Raw genomic sequence first — 9,560 nt, forward strand, 5'->3', positions numbered from 1 at the left:
ATTCAAGAAAAATTATTCTTTTATAAATAGTTAGATTTAACATTATTATGAGTTTAATTAGTAGAAATAAAATATCAAATTTACCTAGTTTTAATTATTTTTTAATTAGCAACCTAATATAAAATATTAATAAATATTAATAACAAATATCCATGTAAGTTAGGAAAATTATTTGAGATTTCCAATGGAATTTGAGTTAAAGATTTGACAAATATATTATATGATGTAAAAAAATTAAAAATTAATTATATAAATAAATATAACACCTTCAACCTGCTTGTGAAGTTTTAAAAAACTCTACTTACAGTGTATCAAAAAGGTACCCTATTTAATCTAAATGATCAAGCAAAATTTCTAGTCTAAACATGCACAAAACATAACCCTACTAATTAAGAAACAGGAGCAAAATATTTAAAAGATAAGTTTCAACGTTATGCAGCAGAACCCATATTACAGAATCAGTTAAAAGGGTTCGAACAACCAAATTTCTAAAGATCAGGTCCTCGAGTTGATGGATGACGAGCAACTAACTATTCATTGAGTCAACCAGCCGAGTTGTGATGTGAATAAGGGTGGTATGGACCAGGAGAGAAACCCAGAGTATATGGAGGTCGTGGTGCTCGAGGATCAATCATAAAAGGTGGTCTAGGATCATAAAAAGTATTTCTATTCCCCATCAGTGGTGGCTCAGGCCCTGCACCACCCATCCTTGTGTAGTTCAACTCATCTAGACGAGGAGCATATCGCTGCATTGCGGACATATTCATCCTGTAGGAAGGATTCACTGTAGCACCGTTGTGTTGTCCATAAGACGGAGTTGTTGGACCATATAAAGAGTTCAACCCAGCCAGATCATTTCTCCGAGGAAATAGACCAGGTTCTTGCCCATAGAGGTGAACTTGTGACCGTAAATTGAATTCCCTGTTCATTTCATTGGGGTAAGGTCTGTAACCATGACTGTGGGTACCAGCTGAATAAGGATCGTAATTCATATTGTACCTTCTTCCCATATCATCACCAACGCTGGTCCTGGTGTCACCATATGAAGTTCGAAGTGCAGTCTGTGAACTACGCATATTGGGTATCCGATGTTGGTTAGGCGATCTGGAGGCACATTCCACTGAGGATCTACTACTAGCCATCACATTGGATGGAGAAGAGTGCGGAATTCCACTGTATGTCTCACTTCTAGTAGTCCTTCCACTCTTCTTATTAGTTTTCCTTCCAAGATTTTCTTCACTGTGCAATTTGGAGGCACCTTCCACTGAGGATCTACTACTGCCCATCACGTTGGATGGAGAAGAGTGGGGAATTCCACCGTGTGTCTCACTTCTAGGAGTCCTTCCTCCACTCATTTTATCAGTTTTCCTTCCAAGATTTTCTTCACTGTGCAATTTGGGGGAGGCACCTTTCACTGAGGATCTACTACTACCGATCACATTGGACGGAGAAGGGTGAGGAATTCCACTATGCATCTCACTCCTAGGAATCCTTCCTCCACCCTTTATATCAGTTTTCCTTACAAGATTTTCTTCACTGTGCAATTTGGAGGAGGCACCTTCCACTGAGGATCTACTACTACCCATCACATTGGATGGAGAAGAGTGAGGAATTCCATCATGTGTCTCACTTCTAGGAGTCCGTCCTCCACTCTTTTTATCAGTTTTCCTTCCATTATTTTCTTCACTGTGCTTTCTCTTCTTATTGCTCGAGGTTTCCTTGGATTGGTTCTTCTCATCACTTTGCTGACGAGGAGAGCACTCTTTCGGGGTCACCTCCACAGATTTCTCTTTTTTACATTCCTCAATTACATGATTTTGCATATGATCTTTCAACTCAGTAGCATCATCACGAAGACCATCATCCTCCAATGGCAGTTCAAAATCAGATCTGCGTGTTTCATCAATATTCATTTCCTGATTTGAACTCGCTGGTTCCCTAGGTACATGACCATGCTTTTCAGCTATGCTCTTGTTCTTTGCCGAAAAATCAGAACGACTCCAAAGATAAAGAGGTGGAACCATGACATTCCACTGATCCATTTGTTTGTCATTTGCATCAATAGAACCAGGCAGGTAAAATGACTGGAACACGAGATACCAAAGTTACCCACAATACCATAAGACTGTAATAAGAACATCACAAACATTCATCTACAAGGAAACTGCACAAAACATATTAGTTACCTTTCCAGATAACAAGTTATTATCCTCCCATACTAGTTCATACGGATATTTCAAAGATTTCTTTTTGTCCAACCTGGTGAAAGCCAAGAAATGCGAGTGTTTGAGTGAGTGAGTTGAGTGTGTCAAAAAGCCAAGAAACGTGAGTGTTTGAGAGAGGAAAATACTACCTTTCTGTTTCGGGTGGAACAATAAGGATCAAAAGTTTTGGGTTAAATTCAAGGGCCTTATCAATAAACTTGTTTGCCAAAGCAGCTTTAACTCCAAAAGGAGGATTTAGCCCCATTATCTACTCAAATAGTGAACAAAAATTTTGTCAATTACGACAACAGGAATAGCTGAATGCGTTAATTCTTACAATATAAAAAAATTCCTTACCAGTTGTGACCCTGTTGGCAACTCCTTTTGTTGCACACTCATCCAATCCCTCCTCTCAAAATTAAAATCATTCTGACAAAGGATATCAGTAGCCAAAACATAAGGAAAATATATACAAGTAAAAACAAGATTAATGAATCATCTACAAATGCATGCAAACAATCAGGTTCCCCTTCTAATCACATGCAGCAAGAACAACGATACCATTGTCAAACTGTGATGCACCTGATACCGTGCTTGACTTCTTGGGCAGCCACAATGTACATCCATAATGCATAAACTGATTTATTAGAAATAAATCCAGGAAACTAAAGCATACCTTTGCTTGGAAAATATCATAGTTTTTGAATGAGCACTTCTTCCCGGTCTCTTCAAGCTTTCTTTTCATTATTAAACTAAAATCATTAGCACCACAACAAAAGTCGACAATCTGTCCATGGAAATAATCAAAAATAAGATAACTCGGTCAAGTTCCATGCTTCCATCTAATCTTCTGTTATAGAGCTGTACTTATACAAAGGAGGAAAGAACAAATGGCATCTTTGTTGTTTTTCCATCTCCTAACAAGAATATCGACATGGCCGGCCATGAAAGGTATCAGTATTAGGAAATTACTGTACATAGTTTCTAGGAGTTCTATTATTATGTATATCCAAGCATAAGGAGAACTTAAAAACCAAAATATTTCTTTCCCTTTCCTTTCATGATCTTTTTCGCTAAAATATGTGCAGGAAACATTTCATTATGAAGCAAATATCAAAGTGTAATCACATAGACTTGAATTCCAAAATATAAAAGCAAAAGAAGAAAACATAAGAGGGGAGAGAGGTAAAAAAGAAAAAAGAGGGAGAGAGAGAGAAGAGGGAGGCACAGAAACGCTTACTGTATCACCATCTTGCACATACCAATGAAGTCTATCAACAATCTGCACATTTAACGCCAGGCATTAAGGTTTTAATTTAAAGCGTCTAGGAACTTGTAATAATAAGAGAACATATATTAACAATTGCATTAGCATTCTTTAGAAGAAAAAAAAACAATTGAATTAGCAGATGTAGAACTAAAGGATATGAAAACAACGGAACTTACCTCTTCAAGTTTATCCACTTTAGTAAAATGACGACCAAAAGAAGAGTAGCGCATGCCATATAGAAAAGGTGCAAGATATACCCTGAGTTTGTTCTGGAAATAATAAATTTTAAAAAATTCAAGAGCAAGAAAAAGATAGAATGAGACAAAGAATTAAATGGCACCTTGTAAAAACATGTACGTGTAACAAACTTGCAGAGCATATGATATGTCCAGGGGAACTTTGAAGAAGGAAACAGGCCACTTATAGAAATTTCATATCAACTTATTTTAAGAAATAGGACAAAGCATTGTTTTTGCAATGAAACAAAAATAAAATCATACTCACTTGAAAACGAAATCATAGATAATGACAAAACTCTTTATTAAAGTAACTGGGAGGGGATAATTACAAATGATTAAGGGTAATAACCTGCCACTTAAATATCTGGTTTAAAACCTCTGGCTCACAAACAGCTTGAGCATCTTCAATACTACAGCCATCCTCTAGTTTTGCTAAAGCCATCCGAACAGCCTGCAAACAGTTGAATAAAGACTCAAAGAAAAATAATAACACAAACAGACAGAAAAATCATACCTTTGCTTAAAGCTATAACGCAAACTTTATCCAAAATTATGAAATACCTCAACTAAACCCTCTATCTTTCCAAGAGTAATTGTTCTGTCTATGACACTTCTTGAAGAATATCCATGTGTAGATAGGACTTTTGGTTTCGTTATTATATCTTCTAATGTTACTGATGATTCAGCCTCCTTCATTAAATTGAGTAATCTACAATGTAAAGAAGTCCAACAAATCACATTTGATGCATAATCTAAAACATCAACTCAGATCAGTTTGCCCCTAAGTGATTAAGGGTTAGGAAACAAGAAAATACAACTAAGGCAGAAATAAAGAAAGTCCACCTTCTCTCAGAATCAGCATCTAATGAAGGCATGTCCGAGCTTTTACTTGTTGCGGTAGAGTTGACCACGGCAGCCTTACTAAGACCACCTTTAAGATTATCCTGTCTCCCAGGCTTAATCTGCTGCTCACTCTCCTGATTCATTAAGGAGAATAATCTTCCCCCCAAGGAGGTCTTGTTTCCATCATCTGCAGAGGATTTGCCTGCATCCATAGGCAGAGACTTTGAATTCTGCCTCAAAGGCTTTTTGGATGGACCAGTGGCTTTGACTTTCTTTAGGGCATTGGTCCTAGGAGTAACTTTTTCACTCTTTTTGCTAGTTTGATCAGCTTTAACAACAGAAGAAGATTGCTTTGCTGCTTTCATGGCAGTTCTCTCCTGTGAAGTGCCTTCTAATGCAAGAGTTTTCTTCTTTGAGCCAACCTTTTCATGACTTGTGAGCACATCTGATGCCTTTCTTTTCTTGCTTTCATCAAAGGGGAATTTTATATGGTCCCTTATGGGAGTTCCAAGGTCTTCGTCAATCTCATGTTTGCTATCCAAACCAACAATATGAACAATTTAAAAAACAATTAAAGCAAATAAAAGTATGATAGTAACACATTTAAAACACTTACAAGCAATATATCAGTACACGATTGACAAGTAGACCATCCCAAGCCCTTGTTATAATACCTTCCTCTTCTATATCATCAAATGCGATCTCTCTGATAGTTGCAAAAGGAAACCAAGTAGATTGTTAAGAATGGGACATTCCAATAAATGCGGTTAATATATAAATGATAAACCTCATTGTACCTTGGTAAACATTTCCTGTGGTATGATGTGGGGCAACGTCTACACAAAGCAAACTGCAGCTCCTCGACTTTCTTGTTTTCTCCTTGTTGACAAACACAGCATTTATGAGTGGGGCATGTAAAAAATTCCCCTGAAGAAATTCTTTTCGCATGCTCTTCAGCAGCAACTTTATCCCCCTTATGAAGCAATTTTGCCACACAATGTGGATGATAAAAGTGACCACAGGTTGCATTACTGCAGCGAAAGACCTGGCAAAAGGAAATGAAACTTTTGGAGCCATTCAGCAGGAAGTTACAATAAAACTAGGAAGAAATCAAAATCTATTGAGGATAACTAAAAAACCAACATTAGTCATAAAAGAAAATGTATCTTTAAGAAAAATCAAAAACAAATAAATTTCACCTAAACAGTCGGATAAAATGCCATTAAAGCAAATAAACCAATCAGAAAACAAACAGAACAATGCGATAACAATATAAAGCTTCTAACAATATTTACTGATTAGAATTGATTTCACTATGACTCAATTATTCAAATATTTTGCTGCAAATATAATCAATGACATTGGTAGGTATTATACCTCAGCACCAGAGGACTTATCAGAAGAACCTAACTTCCCACAAGAAAAGCACTGATGTTGATTATATTCACAATTCTTGCATAAGAGTGTTTCCAACGCCTGCCATTTAGTAGGGACTTGTAATTATAAACAAGACAGAAACTAGCTAAAAGCCAGTATATAAAATATGGGTCACTAACTTACTTTAACTTGGTTCGGAGTAAAGCCAAGAGATTCACAAGCAGATTCACGAGCAGAATCGTCATCTTCAGTAGCATGAAATGATCTCATGCACCTTCCATCACAACATATAAGACTACCCCCATTGTCGCAAAAAGCACAAACTGAATCATACAAGTCATCTTCATCATCATCATTATTGGAATCATCTAGTTCAGGGCCATCAACTGCATCATCAACTATAAATCCAGAAATTGATGTGCCTCGAGCATTCTGATTAATCAATAAGTACACTTGCTTAAAATAATGTACATTTTTCAGAAAATAAGAATTTAAAAAAAAAAAGAAGTGAATAATCAGATTTGAAGAAATAGACCAAGAAACATCAAAGGGTAATATCTAACCTCATTAACAAGTTTCCGTTTTTTGGGCTTCTCCTCCAAAAATGAGTGCAAAAACTGCTCAAAACATAAACATCCCACTGACTTCAATTGCACAAAGAAACAGAAAGAGAGAAACAGGATCATAAATTGCTGCAATCCTTTAGACGAGCCTTGTTTTACAACCAAAAACTCATTGCAGACTAAAACATGCTAAACCCAACTCAACATTATCCAACGAAAAATAACAATTAAAATGCACCAAAATGAGTTTACCAAATTACACACAAACCTTGGATTTTGCTAATGAATCATCACTTTTAACAGCCTCAGCAATCAAATCCATGTGATCCACCAAGTCGTTTTGTGAAGGCTTTACCTCATACAAGCTGCAAATAACAGAAGGAATAAAAAAAAAAGAACACCCATCAATTTCATACTTGAAAATAGGAAAAATACACCCATAAGAGTGATAAACTACCTAAAAATTTTCGCTAACTGGTCCCACAACGATTTCCCTGATAAATCAGGATTCCAAGTAATAAGATGCAAGCAATGAACCGATATTAAAACACTCCTAATCACAGGCTCAAAGCTCTTCCTTGGCTTCTGTAGCTTAAGCCACCCAATGTCTTTACTTAAAACAGAAATATCCGGCTTCCCAACATTAGACAGATCAAATTTCCAGGCAGTGACATGCTTGCAAATTGTTAGGAGCCCATCATCAGCTATTCCTCTCAAAAATATCTTCTTTTTAGATCCACCACTAAGGCATTCTTTCCCCCCAAATTGTAGTGGCAACTGAGAAAAGCAAACAGCCTCATCTTTTTCATCATTGAAATAATAGTTTGAGACGGAATGGATTAAAGCCTCTTCTTCTTCATCATCAGAAAACGCCATTACCACTCTGATAGTATTGAAAACAATGAAAGAAATAACTAACTAGATTTTACTAAAAACAATGCAATTAACAATATAAGAAATTGCAACAACATTAACAAAACCACTTCCCTTTTTCATCATTAGAAAACGCGAGTACCACTACGATCATATTAAACAACAATGACGAAAATAATTAACTAAAGTTTAATAAGAATAATGCAATTAACACTAACTGAAACAATAATTACAATAGAAAATTTAATGCAATAGACTGATCAATTCAGGGTTTGAAATAGCGGTTGAGTAACGGTGTCGCGGCCACTATGCCCCGTCCACCACCGGTAAAAACCTCAATAGCGGTCCGCTATTTCTGCTAAACCAATAGCTTTACAAAATGTCCGATGAGACAGGTAACAAGCAGTACGATCGAAAACAGAAAATCAAATATAGCGGAGTGATGCAGAGGAAGAGAGCAGATAACTCAAAATCTCTCTCATGAGTCAAGTAGAAATCAATGTTCGAGTTAATTTAGGGTTTTAAAAAAATCAATCTTCCATTGAAGTTTAGGGTTTCAAAAATTACCTTATTTAATTTCTCTGCTCTGCCGGAAAATTGAAAGACGAGAGGGCTGAGAAGGAGAGAGATAAAATACGAGGAAAAGGAGAGGGATAAAAAGTAATAACTGTTTTTCTTTGAGAAGATAAAAGCTGTTTTATATATGTAAACTGCTTCATATGTATTATATGTTTTATATATGCACGGATTAAAATATTATATGTATTTTTCAAAAATTAAGAATTTTAATTTATATTTGTTTTTTTAATATTTTTTATTTTTCAATTTTAAATTTCAAGTTTAATTGGTAATTTATTAAATTCAGGTTACTTATATTTTTTAATTAAGTAAGTAATTTTTTATTATTTTAAAATCACAACAATAAATTTAAAAAATTAACAGTGGTAACAATTCAAACTGAATTTTAATATTTGAAAAGTAAAAAAAAAAACTAAATCATATATGGGATAAATTCCTTTTTTATTATAGAAAGTATAGGCATATTTTAACCATTATTGTATCTATAAAATATATTAAATAAATATTTATATTTAATTTAACCTATAATAAATTAGTAAATTAAAGTATATTAAAATTTGTATTCAAATTAATAGAGAAGTTAAACATATTTTAAATAAATTTGATAATAATTAATAAATAGTACCAATTAAAAGTTATTTTATACATGTAAATTTATCTAGGCAAAATTATCTAAGAATTAGAGTAAATTCTGTGTTTTTATTTTAATCATCCAAATGTAAATAAGTTTATTTCTAGCAAGATTTAATAAATTGAAAAATTAAAAGTTTGAAAAAGTAAGTATTAAAAATGTAAATACTAAACAATTAAATGTTGTTGGTCAAAAAAGAATTACATGTTGAATTTAAGTTCGTAATACCTCTCTCCAATCTATACACGTGTCAGCAGAATAGGCGATTTTGACCTTCTATTTAGTCCACCTAAAATTGCGACTGGTTTGACATCTAGCATTGACTAAAGAAGCATAGGCTTTTTGTCAACATATTATCTGACTGAAATGATTCCCTAACTAATCCTTTCACTCTTAAAAACATGGCAAGCACTCGCTTTTTACTCTTCAAATGTGACCACACCTCCAACGATGAGTGATCCGCATCAGAAAATAACAACAACTTCATGCTGTCTAGAGCACTACGTCCGCACCTCACATACACCACGTCAGTACATCCACTATAATGGCCTATCACATCATACTATAAGACAAGAGGACCTCTCTTATAAGTTATAAATAGAAAAATGATTGACTTTTTAAGCCCTAAGCTTACTCTAGGCGACCTCACTCTCTCAACAGTCAGCGTATCATCTTGTCCATTTTCAACTCTTGACCTCTTTAGGTGAACCATCTTCTTAACACCATCATATACTCCTTCCTTGTTACTTTTTCCTTGTTGTATGTTATATCAACGAAGTGATAAAATATGTCTAGTATATTGCGTAAAATTAAATACCGAGTATAATTAAATTATTTGATAAAAGATAATATAATCATTGAATTTATTCTTAATGACAAGTATGTCCCTATTCTATCTAGTAATTTTCATTAGGAGTTATTAAATATATTTAAAATTTAAGTTAGAAAAATATTAATTTTCAGTTGGTTAATTTTTAACAC

The 9,560-nt window shown here is 34.5% G+C and overlaps 1 protein-coding gene across 1 annotated transcript; it reads right to left on the reverse strand.

Moving 5' to 3' along the window:
* Positions 1-366: 366 nt before the first annotated feature.
* On the reverse strand, positions 367-8,077 carry LOC105781313 (protein ENHANCED DOWNY MILDEW 2). The gene is made up of 18 exons (XM_012605849.2): positions 7,937-8,077; positions 6,954-7,379; positions 6,765-6,861; positions 6,497-6,550; positions 6,117-6,365; positions 5,934-6,032; positions 5,354-5,601; positions 5,173-5,262; positions 4,557-5,090; positions 4,275-4,422; positions 4,063-4,164; positions 3,651-3,743; positions 3,445-3,486; positions 2,881-2,991; positions 2,562-2,633; positions 2,354-2,472; positions 2,187-2,259; positions 367-2,084 (listed from the first exon to the last, which is right to left on the reverse strand). Exons 2-18 carry the CDS (start codon positions 7,370-7,372, stop codon positions 543-545), a joined length of 4,092 nt encoding a protein of 1,363 aa, XP_012461303.1. The 5' UTR covers positions 7,373-7,379; positions 7,937-8,077; the 3' UTR covers positions 367-542.
* Between the last annotated feature and the right edge of the window lie 1,483 nt (positions 8,078-9,560).

The sequence above is a fragment of the Gossypium raimondii genome, chromosome 1 (assembly GCF_025698545.1).
Source record: "Gossypium raimondii isolate GPD5lz chromosome 1, ASM2569854v1, whole genome shotgun sequence".
In the NCBI taxonomy this organism is placed as follows: Eukaryota; Viridiplantae; Streptophyta; class Magnoliopsida; order Malvales; family Malvaceae; genus Gossypium; species Gossypium raimondii.

Excerpts from the sequence above, each read along its gene's own strand:
- LOC105781313 (XM_012605849.2), bottom strand. The coding sequence starts at position 7,372 with ATGGCGTTTTCTGATGATGAAGAAGAAGAGGCTTTAATCCATTCCGTC. Across the intron at positions 4,165-4,274 it reads AGATAGAGGGTTTAGTTGAG|GCTGTTCGGATGGCTTTAGC; the intron begins GTATTTCATAAT and ends AACTGTTTGCAG. Across the intron at positions 2,473-2,561 it reads TGCCAACAGGGTCACAACTG|ATAATGGGGCTAAATCCTCC; the intron begins GTAAGGAATTTT and ends CTATTTGAGTAG.